Source organism: Saccopteryx leptura, chromosome 6 (assembly GCF_036850995.1).
Source record: "Saccopteryx leptura isolate mSacLep1 chromosome 6, mSacLep1_pri_phased_curated, whole genome shotgun sequence".
In the NCBI taxonomy this organism is placed as follows: Eukaryota; Metazoa; Chordata; class Mammalia; order Chiroptera; family Emballonuridae; genus Saccopteryx; species Saccopteryx leptura.
The window spans coordinates 13,537,352-13,562,124 of record NC_089508.1 but is presented as its reverse complement, the minus strand read 5'-3'; the positions used below and the strand labels follow the sequence as shown (position 1 = coordinate 13,562,124).

The 24,773-nt window shown below is 53.3% G+C and overlaps 1 protein-coding gene across 2 annotated transcripts in view; it reads right to left on the bottom strand.

The window, feature by feature from the left end:
• Positions 1 to 24,773, bottom strand: part of NRDE2 (NRDE-2, necessary for RNA interference, domain containing) — a 41,022-nt gene that overhangs the window by 157 nt on the left and 16,092 nt on the right. The window contains exons 5-14 of one of the 2 annotated variants that reach the window (XR_010746300.1): positions 20,627 to 21,077; positions 19,355 to 19,760; positions 17,876 to 18,009; positions 13,824 to 13,944; positions 9,055 to 9,230; positions 6,489 to 6,875; positions 4,599 to 5,533; positions 3,820 to 3,958; positions 1,911 to 1,982; positions 594 to 1,451 (exon numbers count right to left, since the gene is read on the bottom strand). Coding sequence is in view for 1 of the 2 variants with exons in the window: in XM_066344189.1 (XP_066200286.1) it covers positions 1,326 to 1,451; positions 1,911 to 1,982; positions 3,820 to 3,958; positions 4,599 to 5,533; positions 6,489 to 6,875; positions 9,055 to 9,230; positions 13,824 to 13,944; positions 17,876 to 18,009; positions 19,355 to 19,760; positions 20,627 to 21,077 (2,947 nt within the window). In the remaining variant the exon portion in view is untranslated. Of the gene's footprint in view, positions 1 to 3; positions 1,452 to 1,910; positions 1,983 to 3,819; positions 3,959 to 4,598; positions 5,534 to 6,488; positions 6,876 to 9,054; positions 9,231 to 13,823; positions 13,945 to 17,875; positions 18,010 to 19,354; positions 19,761 to 20,626; positions 21,078 to 24,773 lie in introns of those variants that run through there. The other variant, XM_066344189.1, reaches the window with a different exon arrangement.

Here is a 24,773-nt window from a genome sequence, read left to right as displayed (position 1 = left end):
AGTGGGAAAGCGGGTCCTGACCACATGCGGCCATCTCTGGTCTTTAAGCCAAAGCCGGGTGCACGTGGCTGTGGCTTCAGAAGGAAATGCACTCTGTCTGGGGCAGGAAGGAAGCAGTGCTGCTAAGAGGCTGCGGTTTCCTAAAGGAACTCGAGTCCGGAGCGAAGGCTCCCACCAGCCCTGTCTGCCCTGCTCTTTGGCTCAGAAACCGCCTCCTCTCAGAAGCACCTCCAGTGTGAGTGTTTTTCCCCTCTCCTCTAACTCCTGCAAGTCTTCCTCTGAGCCGTTAGTCTCCGAGCCAGAAGGGGCAGCAAGCGTTCTCCCGGCTGGCCAATGTCCGTGTGCTCAGTGACCCTGCCCAGGTGCGTGCCCGGTGTCCGTGTGCTCTGAGACCTTCCTTGCCCTGGCGCATGGGGCGTGTCCCTTTTCCCAACCGAACGTTCTCTTTCTGGCCAAAATTCTACTCCACAACACTGCTTTTTCTACAGGCTGTGATTTTTAAAAGCCAGAGGCCAGCTGGAGAGCCCTCAGAAATCACAGCAAGGACAGGTCGGTCAGGGTCTCCAGGGCATGCACACCACAGGGAAGCGTACCTCACAGGCAGGGGAGCCTGATGGGAGGAGCTGCTGAGGGTGGTGGCTGGCGGGCTTCCTGCCACAGGGCTCAGGTTTCTTCAGACAGCTTTCCACGCACATGCACACAAGCCCCTGGAGTCTGAGCGCAGATTCTGACAGCAGAGCTGGGCGGGCTGCAGCCTGCCCTCCTAACAGGCTCCCCGCTGAAGCTGTGGGCCACAGTGGCAGCATCACTGTGTAAGGCTCAGGGAGTAAGAGACTAAATACCTTGATACAGGCCAAACACCAAGTTTTAAATGACGCCACACTGCTCTGAAGATCAGGGTGAAATCTAGTAGCTGGCCCGGGGGAGGAGATCCTGGGGGTGAGTAACCAGACCTTTCTTATCATGACTGCAAAACCCAAGAAATTTGGCAAGGACCACCACCTTGGATGCCATCTGAGGGGGCACGCACTGCGGCGGGGCTGGCGCTGGCTAGCGAACAAAACAACGATGACGGTTTAGTTACCACTTGGCCTGACTCCTCTATGTACATACATACACAGATTTGCATATATAATATGTAAACTGAGAACTTTGTGTCATTTGCACATCCAAAAAATGTACAAGAGGTGAGACCGATAACCCAGACACAAATTAGTTAGAAACTTCAAAGGCAGAGGTCCGCTGACACGCACACTGCACCACCTGTCCTCGGGCTCAGCCTGGCCCCCCGGGCAGGCGACACGGAGGGGAGGCATCTCCCCGGACTAGTCCTCAAGCAGCAGCTCCAGCTCCTCCAGCGGCAGGCGCACGCGGAGCTCCTTCTCGGTCATCAGGTCCAGGATCTCCTGCATCTCATCAGGGAAGTACCCCACTGCATCCAGGTACAGCACCTAGGGCCGGGAGAGCCGCCGCCCTCAGCTGCTGCTGGCCAGCGGCCCGCCACGCCCACCGGGCCCACACGCCCCTTCCCCTTCACTGTCCTCCCTTGCCCGCCAGGCCCGCTGCAGGGAGCACCCTGGACTGGGGCACAGGAAAAGGGAGGAAACTCCAAGTGGGGCCGGAGCTGCGGGCTGACATGCAGCCACCGCCAGTCTGCTTTCCGAGTACCTACCGGGCTCCGCAAGGCAGACCTGGGACACTGACCCGGTGCCCGCAGCCTCCAGGTGGAGCTCGGCACAGGGTGGGAAACAGCTGTCCCCGGCTCACTACAGGGCAAGGAAACATGGCTCCACAGGGCAGCTCCCCTGGGGCAGGCAATGACACAGGGACAGGGACAGGCAGACACCAGGCTGGGTGGACTAGCAGGACAGTCCCTGGAAGTCTGAAGCTATGCGGCCTTTAGAACTCACCTTGGCCCACGGGCAATTCTGAAGTGCTTTGTAGAAAACACCTTTGCTTCTTTCTTTATTTCCTAAAGAGACCTGAGGGGAGGGGGAAACAACGATTAACTGAGAGGCAAGCTAAGGCGATGGAGAGCCCTGTCCTGACCCACACGGGGCTCCTCGGCTGCAGCCAGCCCACCGGGGGACACCCTCACAGAGCCTGCTGGGTGTCTGCATACCACGGGACGCTATTGGGCCACAGCTGTGGGTTGGTCCCTCCGCCAGCAGCCCAGAGCACGCCCTCGTCTGTCTCTACCTCCTTCCCCGTGGGCCGCACACCTGTCCTTACTGACAGCACCTGGGACGAGGCGTGAGTGCCAGCCAGCAAAGGCAGGTGACAGTGTGCAGGGAAAACACTTAACACCGGTCACTTCCTGAAATCTCAGAGAAGAGAGACCCAGGGCTGCTGACGGGTAACACTGACCGTGAGCCCCCAGTCAGGGACTTCAGCCTGAGAGTGTGCAGCTACCAGCAGGTGGTCTCTCTGGGTGTATGATCCTTAGTCCTCACAGACATACACTCTCTTCTCATGCCCCCAGTGGGAGCCGGGGCCTCGCCCACATCCCAGGAAGGATCTCGGCACTCCTGCACGCACACACGGGGACTCCGGGTCTCTGCCAGGTGGCGGGTGCTGGGCGCCCAGCATGGCTCCGGGAGGGCTGCTGACTGCCTGCCCAGGAACCCCGAACACACACCTAGACTCCGTCTATGTCTCAGGGCGCTGCCCACCACCGGCAGCCTCACCTCCCTCTGGTTTTCCAGGTTAACTCCCGCAGGCACCAAGCCTGTAGCCTTGGGCTGGGCCACCTTCTGCGGTAACCTCGCTTCAGGCCTTCCCCACCTCCTCCAAGTGCCCGCCCCACGGAGCCACCCTCGTGGCTGGGGCCCCGTGTCCACGCCTTGCGTGAGTGTGGCCACTCTGAGGCCAGACCTCTGAATTTCTACCCCTGGCGCCAGCATGGACTGTCCTTCCTTTGCACATCAAAAACCTCCATGGCTTCTCCTAGGAGACTGACTAAACTTGACTTCTTCCCCTCATTTCTGAAAAAAGAAAGATTGTGCAACTGCAATTTCTCAATTGTCTATGAGATTCGCAGATGATCCCGGAAGCCAGCAAATGCAGGTGCCCAAGCTGGCGAGCCTCAAATGAGAGCGTGCTCTGGCCACCAGGAGACACCATCCCCGGGTCAGACTTCTGCAAGATGCAGTCTCTACTGGAGGTCACCTGGAGAGGGCTTAGAGCCTTGAGCTGACACAGCACTCCAGTGGCTGGAAGACTGTTTCTAAGAAAGCCCGCAGTGTGGCCGCGATGTCAGTAACTGGGGCCCATCCCAGTGCCGGGCCTTGACCCAAAGGCAGAGCCGTTTCCAGCCTGCATGTGAACACGAACAAAATTAAATGGTTCTCACCATATTCAATCACTATGTCCTTTTAAGTGAAAACAAAGTTGCTTTGGAAATGTCTATTTTAAAAACCACATCCTAGACAGAACCTTATCTTTTACTAACAAACAGATCAAGACCTGGAGATTCTCATGAGCAGAATGACTAAGAATTTCAGTCTCTTTCAAATAAAAGCTTTTAGACCATTTCCAAGTTGTCAATTCAACGAAGTCAATGCAGAGAAACGCACATGAAGTTCTGCCACACCCAACGCCTGGCAGCTACTTCTGTCGTTCTATGAGAACCAAGTGCAACTGCCCTTGCAGCCCCTTCCGAGTCCCGGGAGACCCGACATGATCTACGGCCAGGAAGGTGCGAGGAAGAAGGACGTGCCTCCAGCTTCCCCGTGGTGGCTACTGGACACCTGTACTTGCTCACTCATGAAGGAAGAAATAGTCAGTTCTGCATAAAAACAAAACTAAGTATTTTTTTACCAAAAAATTCAGATACATTCTCCATAGTAAGGGGCACTGGCTGCCGAGGTCACTCCGGATCGCGTTTTCAAACAGAGCTCTGATGCGGTGCGTCAAGCCGGTCTCAGGGATTGTGGCGTAGACCTCTCTGCCATCTACCCTGCAAGACAAAGGCTCCTGTGACTCCGAGACAAGTTCCCGCACCGACACCGCAGGAGGCAGAGATGCCTTAGTGATGACGAACACCGGCGACAACGGGGCTGTCCCTCAGGTCTGCGGGCACTGGGGTGTGGGGTACAGGTGTGCCGAGTCTCCTCTGAGGCCGGGGGAAGGCGGTGTCCAGAGTTCTGGGGTTTCTACGCCACACTGAACCTGCCCAGGAGTCACACACCAAAGCCTTGCTTCTCGGAAACCTATCAGAGGTGTAGTGACTTGTCCAAGGTCACACAGCTGGGATTTAAACCCAGAGCGCTACACCCAGCCTGTGCTCTCACCCATTATGTTTTTACCACAGCTTCTCAGATTCCTGAAGGCCTGACAGTCACCACCCATGCACCATAAGCGACATTCACGATCCCAAAAAGCATGCTAGAAAGACAGCCACAGACCCCTCGAGGGCAGGACGCTGCTCCTTGCTGTCTCTTCCTCCTCCTCTGATGTGCTGTTCTATACACCTGACACACCCGCATGGGGCAGTGCTGGCCCGTGTCACCCCTTATTCCTGGGGCTTACCCGGTGGGGGAGCACGGCAGGCATTCCATCAAGCCTGAGGACACAGGAACAAGACGATCTGTAATTACCTCTGAACCGTTTCCACCAGTCTCTTCCTCATTTTCTCAGCTTCAACTGCAAACAGCCAAGGCTCCAAGGGTGTCGCAGACCTGGTGATGGCATCAAAGAATCTTCTGGTCTTGCTGGCACTGTGGGACTTGCTCTGAATCTGCACATAGGACCTCCACAGAACCTGGTTGCTCGGATACAACTTCAAAGCCTCCGAGAGCGCCTGTCGCAGAGGAGCCAGGGGGTAGACCCCGACTCTCATGTGGAACCTGAGCAGGCTCGTGTGCATCAGTGTGACGGCCTCAAGAGCACCGCTCACGCTCTGGGCGCTGGCACTGCCCTCCAGGCCTGGGCCGTCTGGGGAAACGGAGCCCTTCAGTTTCGCAAATACCTGCTCGTATATCCGCACAGAGGCATCGATCCCTACGGTCAGATACTGGAAGAGCATAAAGCATTTAACCACGCTAACCAGGCGGTGCAGGGAATCGGCGGCAGCTGGATCGGAGACACAGCTCCCACCCAAACAGTCCTGCAGCGCGTGTTCGTACGCCTTCCGGGCTTTCAGAACGTGAACGGCCGGGACCTGTGCGGCGTAGGGCCCATAGGGACCGTGCTCAGCCAGCCGGGTCAGTATGTGGAGAGCGCGGGCCGTGGCCGCCCCTCTCAGGTCCGGCTCCAGCTCCAGCTCCAGCTCCAGCTCCGCGTAGAGCAGACTGAGCTCACAGACTTCACAGTCCTTCAGGTCTCTGCTCCCTGCCATGCTGAGTGCCGTATCAAAAACTTTTCTGGCGTCCTCTGTGTTGCCAAGCAACCACTCCAGATGTGCATACTGCTTCCAGAGGCAAAAGTTGTTGCAGTTTTCTGGCTCCTTAAGGAGATTCTTGGCTAGTTTTTTGCAGTTCTTTCCTCGTGACTTTAATCTCTTCTTGTTTTTAGTGTGCAGACACCAAATGACCTAGAGGCAGAAAGAGAAGAGTGACTCCGAGTGCGCTCACTTGAGAGTACTCCCGCGGCAGAGCCAGTCTGAGAAAGCCACATGGCCTCGAAACCTCCCTCCTTCACCACGTTTGGTAGACACTTAGCTCTCTGAGTCGGGAAACAAGTCAGGATTTTACTGAGGCCACAGGAACCCCAAAATGAACATACCCAGGTTTCCAACTGGAGCCTCTATAAATATTTAAATATTCTCAATAATGTTCTCCAAAGAGAGGCAGCCACCCACTTTTATCAGATGCTATTTTAATAATACACCCTGGTGTGTGCAATCTGCAGTTAAAGCAACAGAACTGTGTGTTAACATTCGGTACTAGCCCTGGCTGGGGGCTCAGTGGATAAAGTGTCATTCCATTCCAGTGCACGGAGGTCGCAGGTTTGATCCCCAGGCAGGGCACGCGGGAGTAGTCAATGAAGGCACAACTAAACTGAACCACTAGTGGACAGCAAAATGATGCTTCTCTCTCTCTCCCTCAAATCAATGGGATAATAAAAAAAAATTTAAACTTAAAATCTCAAACTATTATAAAAAAATTCTGATACTAATTTGTGGGCAGCAGAGGGCAGAAGAGTCGATCCTAGATGAGTTTCTAGCAGATACACAGATAAACAGATCAGGTAAGCGGCTTACTTTATCTATTCTAATAAGCCCCTAAATCCGCTCACCCTGCTTACGCCTGAATAGCTCACAGAATCACAGGCATGTAGTAACACAACAAACAGCTCCGGTCGCTCCTGTTTTCCTTTGTCACTGTGGCACATTGGAAGGGGCAGCCACACACCAGGTGCCTCTTTGGTCCCCAAAGAAGGAGGGGCGATGGCCCAGGACCCTGAAGAACACCAAGAGCCTCGATTCCATTTATAAACACGGACACATAAAGGAAGTCCCCACGCAGGGGAGCAGGTGCTGCAGTTACCTTTGCGGTCTCGTACCGTAACCAGGAGGAGCACAGCTGGGACCTCTCCCTGCCCGAAAACAAAGGCATCGCCAGGTGGAAGATGTTGCAGATGAACTCCTCGCCCTCTCGGCCGTGACCTCTCGTCCAGCGCCGGCAGCCAAACGGGTCCATGCGGCCAACACAGCTGACGCCGGAAAATGAGAGGTTGAGGAAAGTCAACGGCTTCTCGTCATAAAGTCCATTATCAAAGATGCTGTTCTCGTCCATGGCCAGATAGAGGCAGGAGGCTGGGGGGCTGAAGCCGGAAGGCACCCCCAGGAGCTGCAGGAAGGCCACAACCAGCTGGAACTGGAGAGCTGGGCTGGAAAGTCGTATTAGAGACTGTCCAACATCGTCAAACAGCACCTGCAATGAAAACAAAGTGAAGTGACCGTCCAGGGGCTCCGTGTACTTATTGCAACAGACAAAAAACCCGTCACGATTTTCCCCACAATTCTTTTTATGTGAATGTGTAATGGTTCAACATTTTACAATTTTAAACAGACAGGAACTGGGTTTTCTGCACGTTGTGCAATAAAAGCTAGAGGCCTCCCAAGGCGACCGGGAGAGGTGCGGGCTAAGTGCAGGCCTCCCAAGGCGACCGGGAGAGGTGCGGGCTGAGTGCTGGGAGCCCAGAGGCCTCCCAAGGCGACCGGGAGAGGTGCGGGCTGAGTGCTGGGAGCCCAGAGGCCTCCCAAGGCGACCGGGAGAGGTGCGGGCTGAGTGCAGGCCTCCCAAGGCGACCGGGAGAGGTGCGGGCTGAGTGCAGGCCTCCCAAGGCGACCGGGAGAGAGCGGGCTGAGTGCTGGGAGCCCAGAGGCCTCCCAAGGCCACCGGGAGAGGTGCGGGCTGAGTGCTGGGAGCCCAGAGGCCTCCCAAGGCCACCGGGAGAGAGCGGGCTGAGTGCTGGGAGCCCAGAGGCCTCCCAAGGCCACCGGGAGAGAGCGGGCTAAGTGCTGGGAGCCCAGAGGCCTCCCAAGGCCACCGGGAGAGAGCGGGCTGAGTGCAGGGAACCGGGGATGCCGTCAGGACTCTTGCCTCCTGGGCATTCTCGGAAGGAGGCAGGTCCGTGCGCTGGCGGAAGCCAAACGTTTTCAAAGTCAACTGTCGATTCATAGAAAACCTAGAATCATATATATTTCTGAAAATAAACACAATTGCTTTGTAGTTACCAGTGTAATATTTTTTTTAATTTTAAGATAGAACTTTATTATTTTGTGGTTTCTTTGCACAATGTTGTTTCAGGAAATGAAAAAAAAATATGCTCAGAACTAGATCAGCAGCAGCCAGGCAGGATGGGAAGCTGAGGAGCAATGGGCGACGTGAAGAACAATTGTAAGAGCCTAATACTGCCTGAGTGTCTGCGGCTGATTTCAGGTGAGGACTAAAATGTAAGACCAGGGACACTACTCTGTCTCAAGTCCTCTTTATCGGATGGGTCCGGTGGCTCTCAGCAAAGAGGGGCGACCTAGGATTCACCTAATCAAAACCATCAGTCAGAAATCCTCTCCAGGCTTCAAAGGGAGAAAAAGCTAAGTGACAAGCAATGGCTCACAGCAGTCGTTTACTCCAGAGATGAGCCTCCAGGAAACTGCCAGGATTCTGAGCCTTGGGGACCGACTTCTAGAAAGGTGACGCACACTGTCAATGCCAGAGACCCCGGTCCTCCCTGACCACTCCCAGGAAAGGGAGTTCCAGACAGTGCCCACCCCCTCGCACTGGGATCCAGCGGTGAAGAAAACAGGCGAACACCTCCACCCTGCAGGTACGTAACACGTAGGGAGGGTGACAGCACCCCATGCCAACGCTAACAAGCGCCCCGACCGTACAAACCTCCCATTACTGACAGCATGTTGCATGCCAAGCAATCTAGTTGGTATCTTTGTGAAACTGGGTCAATTCCAGGTAGCAAAACAGAATCTTTTCCTTTATTTTAATATAAAACTTCTGGAGCTGCCGGCCCCCAGACAGAGGAGCAGGTACGAGTCATGCAGCAACAGTGAGGTGACTGACAGAAGCCGACGGCCTGGCGCGCAGCAGGCGGTAACCGCTAGCTCCTTCTCTGGCAGCACGAGCTGTGTGCCATTGGCCCCATGTGGCCTCCCTGTCCCGTCCCTCGGGTCTTCTGGAGTCAACCCTCCCTGCCACATGTCTGAAGGTGCAGGAGCAGGGTGGGGAGTGGACACAGTTGAAGAACCTAAGACCCTCCCTGGCTCCATGTTTTAAACCCTGAGCCCTCCAGCTTCCGTGTGGGACAGTAAGTGCCTGACCTGGAAGACAGTCACCGGAGGGGTGACCACGCGAGCCCACCTCCTACGCAGGGGCCAGAGCTGCCGGCCGGGGCCTCTGAGCTCCCACGTCCCCGGCAGCCAATGCCATTCCATCCTGGTTGTCGGGAAGAGGGAAGTTTCATCGAGGACCAGCAGCCGGGCTGGCATCTCCTGAGCCAGACAAGTGCTCAGACCACCTTCTTTCAGGTCCCCAAAACCCAGCGAGAGTGGGGAGAAGCGAGGCCCCGGCCGGTGCCCTCCTACGAGGTACTCGCCTGTCTCTCCGGGTCTTCGCAGTCCTCCTCGGTTTGCTTCCTGGTCTTATCTGGGCGCCACGGCCGCCAGTGCCTCTGGTCCCGGGACCGCTCTGCAGCGAGCCAGACCTGCCACCTGGGCAGCGTCTTCTCTCGGATCTCCTGCTCGTCGTCTTCCGGGTCATCCTCCTCCTCATCTAGACAAGAACAGAACGTCCCGCTCACCTAACCGGCAAACCTCCACGACACCCAGCCGGCCTGTGTGCCAGCCATGGGGGGCGCCTGGGACGCCACAGGGGGTGGGACCTGGCCGGGCCCAGCCTCCGGGGCCCGCGGGGCATTTAGGGACTCTCCGATCATAACAATCACGTTATGTTCCCAGGAAAAGCCGGGAGGTCACCTGATGAGATCAAATGATGTTTAGTGCTATCACACCAGTTAAAGCGGGAAGGACACACGCTCTAGAGCAGCAGGGCCGTCTGCGGCGAGGGCGTGTCTGCACCTGTGCTGCCCGCAGGGCTGCCTCCCGCCACACAGCACGTGCGGGCACCTGAAAGTAGCTGGCAGAAGAAATGAGTTCTTCACTTTACTTCATTTTTATTAATTTTCATTAAAATAGCCACAGGTGGGCAGTGGCTACTATTGGACAACACAATTCTAGAACACTAAATGACATTTAATGACAACACTGGTTTAGATTTTAAGCCATCAGAATTTTTAGCCATGACTTTATGATTATGACCTATGTTCATGTCTTAAAAAGTAAAAAGTCAATTCAAGACACCCTTTATTGATACACTTGATCCTTTAGTGGTGTACTTTATTTCACTTTGTTTCCAAACTCTGAAATGCAGAATGCAAGAGGAAAAAAGTCTGAGTCATCTGTTAAATCCCACATTTAAAAACAAACAGGGTATGTAAAATGGCACAGCCACTCAAAAGAGGCTGGCAGTCTCTTCTAGCCCTACCCACGCACTCACCTGAGCCCTCGCCCTGCGCTCCTGGGGCCGACGCCAGAGAGAGGAGCCTGTGCTCACACAGAGGCCTGCGCGCTGATGCCCACAGCCACTTCCCTCACACCAGCCAACAACTGGCAACGACAAACTGCAGGCGGCCAGGCCGTGGGACCCACTGAGCCACAAACAGGAACCGACTCTCGGGGCATGCAGCCAGGCGGATGACTGTCTACTATGCTAAGTGAGAAAAGCCCATCCTAAAGTCACACAGCGCACCAGCGTTGGCCAGGACACGGGGAGGCCGGAGCCCCCGCGCACTGGTGGTGGGGATGTCAATGGCGCAGCGCCGTGCAGAACACAGCACTTCCCCGAGGAGCCAGCCCAGGACGTGGTCCAGCGGCCCCGCCCCCACGTCTGCGGCCACAGGAACACGCGCAGGCTCTCAGACGGGCGTCTGTCCACCCACGCTCACAGCAGCGTTTCTCACAACCACCCACAGGTGAAACAGCCCAGGTGTCCATCCACAGGTGATGGACAGACACAACGTGATGGCTACAGAGAGCACAGTGTTACTCAGTCCTAAAATGGAAGGAAATTCTGACACGTGCTACAACATGGCTGCACCTTGAAGACGCCATTCCAAGTGAAATAAGGCAGTCACAAAGCAGTCATCGTACAATTCCACTTCTGAGGTCCCAGGTAGCGAATTCGGAGACAGAGGCCGCGTGGTGGCTCTCCGGGCGGGGGAGGGGGAGGAGAGGGAGCGAGAACCTAGCGGGCGCACTTTCAGGGCGGAAGACGGAAACACGGAGGAGATGGACAGAAGCGAGGACAGGCGCGAGAGGGAACGCGGTCAATACCACTGACCCGCGCACGAAGAATGGCTCAGATGACATGTTTTAGCTACGTTTTACAATAAAAAAATTGCTTTAAAAAAGTCGCATGACATCCCATTTGCAGAACATGCGTGGAGACAGAGAGCAGGTCAGTGGCTGCCAGGGTGTGGGTGCACGTGGCTAAAAGGCATGGTGCGAGGGAGCCTCGTGGTGGCGACACGGTGGCCACAGAGCCATGCGTGCGACACACTGCTCAGAACTGTACACAGTGAGTGCGTGTGAGGCCAGTGCAACCTGAACAAACGCTGCAGACTGAACCAGGGCCACTCCCTGGCGGGCACACTGTCCTGCAGTGCTGCCGGGGGGGAGGGGTGTGACTGTGTGTCCTCTTCCACTTCCTGTGAGTATCTAAGTGTCCCAAATAAACAAATAACAAAACACCCAAAGCATTTAAATAAGTCATATGTGTATTAGCATTTTAAACCCAATATTCTAACTCAACACTCTTCTGAATTTCTCAAAATTTAATTATAGATCACCTTCTCACAATCTACATTTAAAGTGACCCTTTAATCATGCTGGAAAACATTTACCATTAGAGAGATTACCCCAGTGAGTCACGTCAGACCTAGATACCTGAATTTATTACACTAGGAATTTAACAGGACGTGGGGTTTTGAACAGGTACCTGTGTAATAATTACAGCCTCGCAGGAAGTGATGGCACAAGGAAAACTAAACTGCTACGTTATACAGAAACACCTCCGAATGCATGGAGAATCCCAGTGACTCTCTAAACGCCAGCCTTGTCAGGAAGGACAGACTTCAGAACAAGAACAAAAAAGTTAGCAACTAGTCCTCTGGAAACAAGGAACCTGCTGTCTTTGTTCAGACCTGGCATCGTGGAAGACACCCTCCAAGTTCAGAAGAAAGAAATGAAATGCAGAAAGATTCTCTAAGACGGAAATGTCTGAAAAGCTTGCAGGGTACATATGCACCAACACACATCCCTAACTTGATATTAAAAATCCAGGTTTTGCTCTAGCCGGTTGGCTCAGTGGTAGAGCGTCGGCCTGGCATGCAGAAGTCCCGGGTTCAATTCCCGGCCAGGGCACACAGGAGAAGCGCCCATCTGCTTCTCCACCCCTCCCCCTCTCCTTCCTCTCTGTCTCTCTCTTCCCCTCCCGCAGCGAGGCTCCATTGGAGCAAAGATGGCTCGGGCGCTGGGGATGGCTCCTTGGCCTCTGCCCCAGGCGCTAGAGTGGCTCTGGTCGCAACAGAGCGACGCCCCGGAGGGGCAGAGCATTGTCCCCTGGTGGGCAGAGCTTCGCCCCGTGGTGGGCGTGCCGGGTGGATCCTGGTTGGGTGCATGCAGGAGTCTGTCTGACTGTCTCTCCCCGTTTCCAGCTTCAGAAAAACACAAAAAATAAATAAATAAAGCAGAACAGCAAAAATTAAAAAAAAAATCCAGGTTTGGACCCTTGCATTACTGTACAGAGAACACTAACTTCACATCGGATTATGAGTGACAATTGGACACTTGGACACTCACCAGAGAACTAATGTTCTCTTAGTCCCTGGCACTGCCATGAGAACTCTATCCTCACAGAACGCAGACTGGGGAAACTGCAGAATGTAAACCCCATGCCCTGTAAGAGATCCACTCACTGACAAAAACAAAGACACGACCTAACACACGGAGCCCCGCTGAGGCGCTTGGAGAAAGAAGAGGCACTGCCACCTAGCCCTTTGTTGTTCTGGTCCTCCGTGTGGCCGCAGATGCAGCAGCTAACGTGCGGTGCTCACTTCTGCTACTGCCCTGTGGGCTCTGGTTCTCCAGGGGAGACCACCGGTCAGCCTGAGCAGTGGCTCCAGTTCTTCGTGGGAAAGAACTCTCACAGGGAAGTCGACACGGCTGAGGCTTCCACAGCCCAAGAGAGGCGTGTCCACCAGCTGATGGCACTGCGCAGAGCAAGGTTACCTCAACACCTGGAGGGCCCAGCCTCCGTGGTGGCAGGCGTGCCACCTGGCCCGAGCCCTGCACTGCCCACAGATCCCAGCGAGCCCTCAGCTCTCATTGCTCAGAGGAAGAAACTGAGGCCCAGAGGGGGACACGTGGGAGAAGAGGCTGGTGGGCCCACGCACCGCCCGCCTCCCTCTCCTCCCGAGACCGGGCGAGCGGAGCCGTCCGGGTGGCTAAGGGCTGTGGGGCCAGCGCGGCAGCCATCAGCATGGACTGTCAAGCCCTCGGAAGTGGCTGCCCTGAACGAGATGTTCTGTAAATGGAAAACACACACCAGATTTCCAAGAGCACATATAAAAAAGGAACAGCAATCTACCTCATAACTTTCTTACTATTTTGTTATACAAGGTTAAACAAAACACATTATCAAAATTAATTCTACCTGTTTTCTTTCGGCCTGTTCAGTGGGGCTACAGGACACGTGAGGCTCTGCACACGCCCGAACTCCGCTCCTGCTGGACAGTGCTGCTTTCGAGGGGAGCCTGGGAGGTGCTCTGGGGCATCTGGAGGGCCAGTTATATAAACGCTAGCTAATAACTATTGTATAGCATACCTTAAAAGGCAAATATTTTTCATAGGATCTAGACAAGGCCAAGAAAACAAAAGAATTGTCTTAAACCCACACGACAGCAGATGGGGTTAGTAACAAGGTTAGCTCTTCAGGAGCGGCCGAAGAGAGAAAAAATGAAATATTTTCTATCGAGGGGGGAAAAAGCCTCAGACTCTCATGAGAATGGGAACGGGGGGGGGGGGGGGGGGGGGGGACGGACAGGGGGGGGGGGCAGTGACGGCTTTAAAGGCTCTGATGGGGAAAAGCCATCTAGTCTCCCAGGACAACTTAATGTACTCTAGACATTTTGGCGTTTGTACAGTGTTCTTAAGCTACTGATAAATGGCTCATACATGTAAACAAACAATTATGTAGACGTGAAAACAGATTCCAGAAGGAAAGCGCGCACACAGGCCGAGGTCTTACCCGGGCTGATGACCACCCAGCCGCCCCGCTCCTGCTGGTGCATCCAGGCCCTCCAGCCTCGGGCCCCCTTCTCCCCGGCCCGGGGCTCTCCGCTGTCCCAAAAGGGCTCAAAGAACTCCACCTGTTAGGATATAAAACATGGAGCTTAGCTAGCCGACCTTGTACAAAACCGCTGAGTCACTGGGGAAAAGGAGCGCTGACTGGCTAAGAGGGGCTTTGATTCTTGAAAAATTTTTTTTTTTTTTAATTCATTTTAGAGAGGAGAGGGAGAGACAGAGAGGAGAGACAGAGAGAGAGAAGTGGGGGAGGAGCTGGAAGCATCAACTCCCATATGTGCCTTGACCAGGCAAGCCCAAGGTTTCGAACCGGCGACCTCAGCATTTCCAGGTTGACGCTTTATCCACTGCGCCACCACAGGTCAGGCGATTCTCGAAATCCTGCCTGCCATCGGTCCCCGAGGTAGATACATGACACACCCCATATCAGAAAACTGATCAGTGTGGGAGGCGGCCTCCACTGCGGGCCCAGACTCTCCCTGCTGTGTGGGATTCACACCCAGTGCGCCCAGACCTAGAATATGGCAAAAAGTGAGGGGATGACAGTTTCAAGCTGGGTTACAAAGACTGGCCAAGGTCACGGAGAAGGGCAGAAGCAGAGAGGTTCATCAGCGCTGGCCCGGGGAGGCCAGGCCCGCAGCAGCAGTGACAGTGCCAGGCCCCCAACAAACACTGGGAGTCCTGTTGCTCTCAAGATCAGAGGGGGAGGCGATCCAAGGTTTCACAGGACAGACGGAGGTCTTGAGGACATGGCCACATCTCAACTAGCTGTTCCTAACACCCGGCACAGTGCCCAACACCTAGGAGGGGCTCAATAAACAGAGTAAACGCGGGGTGGCAGGTGCCCGAGGAATACAAATGTCCACGTGTTAGGGCCTCCTGCCCACACATCGCCACGTTAGGTCGGCAGTGTGTGGTGACCAGCTCAAAAGCAATCAACAACTCCACGTGGAACAGAATGTGAACTCAGCAAGGAACAGGAAAGTGCTCGCTCATGTTATCAACCAACAATAAGGACTTTAAAAGAGAGCCAACAACCTGCTCAATGAGAGCTTTTGTAAGAAACTTCTGAAGACCAGGCTTCCAAGGGGCACATGTGGGCCAGGAGCCACGGGGTTATCCAGCCTGAGCCTCAGGGGCTGCCTCGCAGGCCAGGAAGAGCACAGCCTCCGGAGAGCCACGGCCCGAGGGTCCCGGTGTGGGCCCTGGACACCCAGTGCTTTAGCCACCCAGGAAGGGGAGCTGGGGAGACTACACTCCCTCTTCACAGGTTTTGCTCTTATAACAGGGACAGAAGAGAGTGCACTCAAGAAAAAGCAAGGTGTTTTTGGTATAGTAAGCTGTTATAACCAATTTATTTATTCCACAGACACACAGACCAGTAATACCAGACTCTGCCTGTTTATGGCAACCAATGCCTCTTAGTCATAAAAGTACAGAAAGTCATTAAACAAAAAGCTTTATTTCAAAGTTGTCATGTAAACACTTTGCAGTTACATGTGCTGTTAGTATTTAAGACCTCAGGAGCCTGGTTCAAGCGTCTCCTGACATATCAGGCACAGTTCTTGGTGGCCACAGTCCTGGCAATGCCCTCCCCGCCCCATTAGTAACTGCTGTCATCACAGACAGCACGTGTCAGCGAGGGGGGGGCACGAGCACAACCGGGACCTTGACCCCACCCACACAGCCCTGACCCGGCCCACAGCCCTGACCCCGCCCACACAGCCCTGACCCCGCCCACACAGCCCTGCCTGGCAGAGTTGGCTAAGTAAGCATCACTTCTGTGCCATATTCCTAAGATAGCAAATATGTCTTTACATAACTGTTATCTGGCTTCGTATACTAATAATCAGTCATACCAATATTCTGTCTGGCAAAAAATGTATATATAAATGATGACGAAAATAGTCTTTACAGCAAGTCATAAACATTCCCTAAGATGGAGACATGAGCCTCTCTAAAGAGACCTCTGAAAGATGACCGTGAACCCAGACTTCCTGCCCACCTCCCACCAGATCCTGCCTGCAGACAGGAAACAGTTCCCTTCTGTGGAAAAGGGGAAAGGAGGCTTTCTTATAGGAACAGCTCTATGACGAGGAGTTTCTAATGCTTCACATCACAAATACTGGCGATGTTCACTTGCCATCGGAATGACTGGCCCCTCCCTCCCCGGGTAGGATCAGTGCTGGCGATGAGCCAGCATCCACGCATTTGCAGCCGCAGCAGAGATGGGAGGCCGGAGAGAGGTGAACGGAGAGAGGTGAACGGGAGGTCACAAGGGACCCACGTTAAAAGGCACAAAGGAAGACTGAGCAGTAACACACGGTTTAAAAGGCACAACAACAGTGTCCCTGACTGGTGGGCATCACTAGCATTTAAAAAAGGGCTGTGAGTCAGAAAAAAGAGGGGACATAACTGAGTCTTTATATTGGGGGGAGGTCTTCCTTCATCCCTCCATATTTCTCACTCCTTTCACTACAGAATTTTCCTTGGATTGCTAGAATCTTTCTGAGAAATGATCCTCATCAGGTCTGATACTAAGAAACATTCAGTATTTTAAAAATACTATCACCACCTCCTCTGAACCACACCTCCCCTCAAAAGAGGGGGGAAGGGAGGGGGGGAGGGAGATGGGGAGGGAGATGGGGTGGGAGATGAGGATGGGAGATGGGGGAAGGGAGATGGGGGTGGGAGATGGAGGAGATGGGGAGGGAGATGGGGTGGGAGATGGGGAGGGAGATGGTGGGGAGATGGGGTGGGAGATGGAGGAGATGGGGAGGGAGATGGGGTGGGAGATGGAGGAGATGGGGTGGAAGATGGGGTGGGAGATGGGGGAGATGGGGTGGGAGATGGAGGAGATGGGGAGGGAGATGGGGTAGGAGATGGAGGAGATGGGGACGGAGATGGGGAGGGAGATGGGGGGAGATGGAGTGGGAGATGGGGGAGATGGGGAGGGAGATGGGGTGGGAGATGGAGGAGATGGGGTGGGAGATGGAGGAGATGGGGTGGGAGATGGAGGAGATGGGGAGGGAGATGGGGAGGGAGATGGGGTGGGAGATGGAAGAGATGGGGTGGGAGATGGGGAGGGAGATGGGGGAGGGAGATGGGGAGGGAGATGGGGAGGGAGATGGGGAGGGAGATGGGGAGGGAGATGGGGGAGGGAGATGGGGAGGGAGATGGGGAGGGAGATGGGGAGGGAGATGGGGGGAGATGGGGAGGGAGATGGGGGGAGATGGGGAGGGAGATGGGGGAGGGAGATGGGGAGGGAGATGGGGAGGGAGATGGGGAGGGAGATGGGGGAGGGAGATGGGGAGGGAGATGGGGGGAGATGGAGTGGGAGATGGGGGGAGATGGGGAGGGAGATGGGGTGGGAGATGGGGTGGGAGATGGAGGAGATGGGGAGGGAGATGGGGGAGGGAGATGGGGGAGGGAGATGGAGGAGATGGGGAGGGAGATGGGGTGGGAGATGGAGGAGATGGGGAGGGAGATGGGGGAGGGAGATGGGGGGAGATGGGGAGGGAGATGGAGGAGATGGGGAGGGAGATGGGGTGGGAGATGGAGGAGATGGGGAGGGAGATGGGGGAGGGAGATGGGGGGAGATGGGGAGGGAGATGGGGGAGGGAGATGCGTGGGAGATGGGGAGGGAGATGGGGGGTGGGAGATGGGGAGGGAAATGGGGGAGGGAGATGGGGAGGGAGATGGAGGAGATGGGGAGGGAAATGGGGGAGGGAGATGGGGAGGGAGATGGAGGAGATGGGGAGGGAAATGGGGGAGGGAGATGGGGAGGGAGATGGAGGAGATGGGGAGGGAAATGGGGGAGGGAGATGGGGAGGGAGATGGAGGAGATGGGGAGGGAGATGGGGGTGGGAGACAGGGGAGGAAGATGGTGGTGGGAGATGGGGAGATGGGGGAGGGAGATGGAGGGGGAAGGAAATGGGGGAGATGGGGGAGGGAGAGGAGAGGGGGAGGGAGAGAACAGGAAAGCAGAGCTCGTACCTGTCCTTTGGTCGACAGATCTTTCACACTGTCGGGCTTGAAGAAGGTGAAGTCAACCATGGCCTGGAACAGAGAGACGGCCTTCTCAGAGTGCCCAGCCTGGCGCAGGAAGTGGCACTGCTGGAGAAAGAGGCCTGAGAGCGGGCAGAGCAGAAGGGAGACCCAGGTTAATGCCAGGAAGAGGAGAGAACGTGACTTTTACAACGCAGTGAAACACGGAGCACATCTCTTTGATGTGGGCTCCTGTTCTATTCCCAAAGCTGCCATACCTGCCTGCCCTAATTTGAAAGGACTCACAACTGTACTGTAATCAAGGTATATTTATTCTAGTTTTTATACGACACTATCACAGAAAACATATATTAACAATGAAAACTACATCTATATAAATATAAGGCAAAAGGTTGGTCTGAATATTGGTTCTCAAGAATTGAAAGCTCATTCTTTTAAGAAAAATTCTAGGAAAAGGATGAGGTAGATTTTATCAGAAAGCCAAGACCTGCGCTCGGTTGACCACTAGATGGCACTGTTCACCGGCAATCTTCCTGTGCTCAGTCAGATACAAACCAAGGTTCCATGTTGGAAATTCCAGCTTGCCTTACTGTGCCACAACTCCACTCACTAAGTAACTATCTGAACATATCAAAAATAGTATCAAATAGGAGGCTTTTTATTTCAGTGGGGTGAATATTTATTACTTCTAGAGCAATATGTTTATATCTCTTGAAGTTGACTGTAACAGCAGGGTTTTGACCAAACAACTGGCCGCTGTGCACCGGCCACTGGGCTGGACTCGCCATACTGTACGTCAGCTGACGTGCACACTAGCCCTGGACAGCAGGTACTACATTGTCACTGCCGAGGGAGAACAGAGCTCAAACGGGCTAAGGAAGCCGTCCAAGGTCAAACCAGAACCAATGAAGGGCAAACCCAGGCTTCAAGCCAGGAGCGATCTTCTCAAGCTCCCGCAGTACATGCTGCCCTGGATGTCTCACTACTGGACAGAATGTATAGTCCAGGCTCTGTCGGGACACACCGACAGTGTGAACAGTACAGGATCAATAACCTACAGAGCTATGCAATGATGTCCTGCCAGGACCCACAGCACTGCCACTGAGACCCTGGAACTGGCGTCAGCAGGTACGGCCACCGCCTACCCAGGTGGCTGGTCTGACCACGCCCCCCCAGCGGGTAAGTAGAGGCGCTGGAGCGTCCAGTCCAGGGGCTGTCCGCTAACCCTGCTGCATCTAATGCCCTCGCCACCACCACTCAGAGGCTGGAGCGGGGAGAGTCTGTTATGGTCAAAAGGAGTCATAATCAGTTTCTTCTTGATTAATCAATTTCATCACCTTATCAATCAGGTTTATCAACTTAAGACTTTTCTAAAATAACCCCCCCCCCCCAATAAATCTGCACTTTCAGCTAAGGTCAAAGGTGTCGTTGCTCCCGCGTGAGCGGGCCTGGCCCCCACCTGCTTACCCAGCATGGCCTCCTCGGTGCCGGGCAGCTCGGGGTGGGAGAGGACGCTGCCGTCCTTCACAGCAGACAAGGTGCTCAGGCACTTCCCGTAGAGGCTGTGGATTTTCGATACTGAGAAGGTGCTAAACTGGCTCTGGCAAAATAGAAGATACTTCTGCCAAAGGGCTGTATTGTTGGGATGTAAGAACACGAGCTTCTGCCACTCCCTGAGCAGCGTGGAGGGCTCCCAGAGCTCCGTGCAGAGCCTCAGCTTGGCGAGCTTCAGGTCCACACAGCTCGGGTTGCTCTCGACGGCGCGCTCCAGGACGGCCAGCTTCTTCTCCAGAAGGAGCCGCACGGACCTCCTCCTCCTCTCCTGCCCTCCTTCCTCGATGGCGTACAGGCCGGGGCTTCTCATGACCTCGTCCTCAATGACAAAAACACCCACTTACAAAGGCAGGCGGAACCGGGACCCCCTGGACCCCGGAACCGCTTGCCCAGTCACTCCCAAGCCCCATAGGGCGGCCACCTCTCGACACCAACTGCCGCCCAGACTCTCCTGATAACCAGTTTATCACAAGTTCTTCTCACGGACACTCGGTTCCTCGGGGCCTGTGTGGCCCGGTATATTTGATCTTGTGTGTTTTACCTGATTTTGCTATCTGCTCTCTGTCATTTAAAACTCAGACTTAATTATCAGTAACTAGCATGCAATGCCTTGAAAACCTTTTCTCAAGAGTCCACTTTACTATTAAAATAATCAAATGTGAGACAAAATATAACGTACAGTATAAGTGGTTCAAAAAAGTAGGAAGTGGAACTCAGACGATCTCTGCTTTGGAAAGGGAACACAGAGCGCCACCGAGGTGGTTCAACGAGCTGCCCTTCCCTCCCACGCTCCCGCGCGCTCTGCACGCCGTCTGTCCTTCCCCAGCACACAGAACGTGCTCGGGACGGACACGCCCCGCCTGGGAACATCTCTTCTTTCAATGCTGTTCGGGTTCCCCTTCTCCTGGGAACCCTTTCTTACTGTCTGGGGCAAGCCGCCCCCTCGCGCCTCCCCCAGTTACACAGGAACGCAGGCAGCACCCCAGTTCACGTGCCTTCTTCGCACCCCAGTCTTCCTCACTGCGCTGTGGGCAGGCTCAGGCAAGGGCCCATTCTAATCGCCTTTACCTGCCCAGGGCCCGGGTTCCTCACAGGAGCTCAAGAAGAGCTGCAGGGTCCACTGCTCTGCCCAAAATAAGGCCTGCCGTGCTCAGTGAGGTGAGAGGAGGGGTCGGCGGAGCTCACCTGAAAAGCAACGAAGGCCATCCACAGCTGGGTGTCCCGAGGGTTCTCCCGCACCCTCCTGTTGAACTCCTCCACCTTGGCCTTGAGAAGCACGCTCTCTTGGTCTGGCTGTACGTCTGGCTGCTTGGATTCCTGCTCTGAAGGGCCCTGTCCTTGTAACCACTGCGTGGTGGACTGATCATAAATCCCCAGCGGGTTCAACCAGCTTGTGACGGGAGGGGCCGCACCGTCCGGGCCCGTCACAGGGATAAACGAGACTGGCTCAGAGGAGGGAGGTTGAGTTTTACTGCTAACGGCGACCCCATCGGTGTTCATCAATCCCACGTTCTTCTTCGTGAAATAGCGCTCAACGTGCTTGTGTGAATGCTTCTTTTCTGTGGAAGCCCCCTCCCAGGATATACACTGCTTCTTTGGGTTAATGCCAAGGCAGGAGTCTCCTTTCCTCTTGTATCTTGTCATTGAAAAAGAGAGAAAGTTACTGTGGGAATCTGTACACTGGCTCTGAATAGCTGACAGCTCACTAGACTTAAACTCTTGTTATGCAAGTTAACAGCATGTACTCAAATGCACCTTACCTTCAAATTGGTCCTATTTGGAGGAATATGAGGATTAGCCATTTACTTTGTTGCCGGTTTGACTTATTCTTTTGACACTTCAAGCCTTCGTTAACATCTCATGAATTTAAGATTATACCCGTCTTCTATACCCTGGCAATCTATATTTTCTTGGAGCTTTGTAGTTAAAAGTCCTGTCACCTACATTATGTTATTTGATCATCACAGTCCTATGTGACAGGCAAGGTGGAAATCAGCATGCCCTAAATAATGGCACTGAGACCTTAGGTGACACTAAATGACCTGTCCCCTAGAGCAGTCCCTTTTCCTCAGTATTGCCCTGGGTCCCTACTTAAAAAGATAACACATAGTTCTAAGAGCCTTTTTTTTTTAATCATGAAACAAAGTGTGTCAAATAAAATTACATCTGGCTATTTTCTCCCCTAGAGGAAGAGGCTGGGTTCTGAGAGGCTTTTATGGAACATGTAGGCGTCCCCAGAGTTACCAACACATGACTACCGACTATCTGCACCAGAGCTCAGGGAAACTGCGCTCTCGTGGATGCATGTTACATAAACAACCCAATTTAAAAATGGGCAAAAGATCAGAACAGGACGCACAAAGAAGACATGAATGGCCAACAAGCACATGGAAAAGTGTTCGACATCATTGGTCACCAAGGAAATGCAAGTTAAAACTACAAAGAGACCCATCACATACCCATCAAAACAGCTAAAATTAAAAAGACTGACAATGCCAATTGGTGGTGAGTAATGTGTGGCGTAACCAGGACTCCCATATGCTGCACATGGGAGTATAAACCGGCACAATCACTTTGGGAAAGGGTCTAGCAGCTTCTTTAAAAACTAAGCACAGACATAACCTATGACCCAGCAATTCTATTCCTAGGTATTTACCCAATTAAAAGGAAACCACATGTCTACACAGAGCCCTGTGCACAAATGTCCTCAGCAGCTAGATTCGTCACAGCCGAACGCTGGAGAGAGTCCATGTGTCCGCCAGTGGAAGGACGAAAAAACAACGTGGAGAACGCCACCCCGTGGGTGAAACTCAGAAACACAATGCGAGCGGAAGAGGCCACACAAAAGGGGACACGCGGAAAGATCCAGTACATGAAAGTCGAGAACAGACGAAGCTGAGTGAGGTGGACAGAAGTTAGAACGGCAGGGCCTCTAGGGAGAGGGGAGCGGACTCCCTGGAAAGGGCGTGAGGGACCTTCTGGGGTCACGGTGACGCTCCGTATTTCCACGGAGGGCTGGGCGGTCTGGTGTCGGCCGCCGTCAGAACTCAGCGAATGAAGATCCGTACATTACAATGTACGCAAACTTCAAATTCAAAGAAAAAATTAAATAAATCTCGGATGTTAGTTAATGATACCCATGCTGAAGTATTTAGGGGGTAGTATACTGATGCAGGCAACTTACTTTGAAATGCCTCAAAAAATAAGATGGGTTGATAGATGAATGAACAGACATATGGTAAGGCAAGAAGAATAAAATGGTAGAATGCAAGGGGTGGAAAATATTGTTGTAGCCAATTTATTACTTATTGTAGACTCTTAATAACTGGACAGGACCTAGGACTAAATTTAATTCAATATTCCCCCCCAAAATGAAGGCAGTTTTTCCATAAAACCCTTATCAAATGATCAGCTAGTCTTCAGTCGACTAGTTCCAGAAGTTGGAACCCCCTAGCCCCCCGCCACTTTGGAGGCTCAGCAAATGACAACATATGGACATTTAATTGAAACGAATTCAGCAATAGGCACTTGGCCACCAAAGGGAAGAAGAAATGAGAGAAAGACAAAAAGAAAAGGAAGAGGCAGAGGGCACGGAAGAGAATCCATGTAAGCCGAGCACACCCTTCGGCCCTGAGTGCGCTCAGCAGTTTGAACCCAGAGTGCGCCGGGCGGCACTAACATGCCTTCCTCCCCTGCCCCTCACAGTGCCGACTGCCTGGGCCCAAACTCAGGTCCAGTGTTTACTAACTGGGCAACCCTGACCCAGTTATTTAAAAACACACAAATAAATCTGTGCCTCATTTTCCTCATCTGCAAAATGGGGATAATAACTGTACCTACGTCACAGAATTGCTGGGATGATCAAAGTTTACGTATGTGGAGTCCTTACGCAGATATTAAGAGGGAGTAAGTTTAAACTATTACTGTTTTATAAAACTTGGCTCCCAAACAGAAGTTAACCATTTCATCACCAACAATTCATTCAAAATGGGAGGAGAAAACTGAGCTCACCTTCACTGACTGAATACTAGTCCTAAGGAATTTCCCACGGGCAATGTTGACTGTTACACAGTAACTTTTGAACCGAGCCTCTGTTTACCCCAATATTCCAGCACACATTGTAGTGGTGCTCACACTATCAGATCTGCTTTTGCACTGAGCCAGATCGGACTTCCCAGCACTCGGCTGGTTCGTCCTGGTTCTGCCTTCCCAAGTTATATAAAACACTGCCAACGCCCCTTCCAAAGACAGTCCAGCAAAGCTCCAGAGACAAGGGCCACAGCCCTGCCATGGGCCCGCAGCCAGGCCACACACGTCTGCTCTCCTTCCTCTCAATGCTCTTGGCTTGTCAGTGTCCCTCTGCAGGTATGAAAATTCACTACCTGACACACTGCCCCCACTGTCCTCTGGCCAGCTCAGACGGCCATGGGATCAATACCTTCCTAGACCCGAACGCCAACAGCTGTATGTCTATGAGCCCAGCCTAGTCTTACCCCACTTAAGCTTTAATAAATTACAGGAAAACACACCACTGCCCTAAGCCCCTGACCACAGTGCCTTTGCAGTTCAGATTAATGAAGCTGTCACTAACTGCTCCCTTGCTAAGGCTGGGCCATTCATTAGCAGAGCCATTCATTAGTAGTATTTTTTAAACATTTTTTTTTTAGATTTTATTTATTGACTTTTGGAGGTAGGGGGAGACAGAAAGAAAGGGAGAGAGAGAAAGAGGGGGGAGAAGCGGGAAGCATCCACTCGTAGTAGTTGCTTCCTGGATGTGCCTTGACCAGGCAAGCCCAGCGCTTTAAACCAGCGACCTCAGTGTTCCAGGTTGACACTTTATCCACTGCGCCACCACAGATCAGGTCATTGTAATATTTTTTCCTTTGTTCACGACTTCTAAATAACAACCCTATATATAATACTAGAAATCCCGGCGGTCATACGAAATGACCACTGTTCTAGATATTATAAATTATAATTAAAATGATTTGTGCAAAGGTGTCTGCTAATTCAAACTGAATTACCCAGGGCAAACGGCGAGGACGCCCCTTTGCTTAGTGCCCTACAGGGTTTCCCCCTTCTACTTGCTTAATTGCTTAAAGTAGAGTGCAATGAAGGAAACCACTGGCGGTACATTTCTTAAGAGCCACCGCTAGCTCAATAAATAAAGGTGAATGCTCAAAAATTAAAGTTTCTCCGTTTGAAACTGTTTTAATCCTTTTTGCGTTTCGGTCAGCATTACTCTGTCGTTTTTTTGCATTTCTCTCCTGCCTTTGTTCAAGGGACTCATTTTGTCAAGACAGGCTTTTTTGTCTTGCATCTGAGGCAAGCC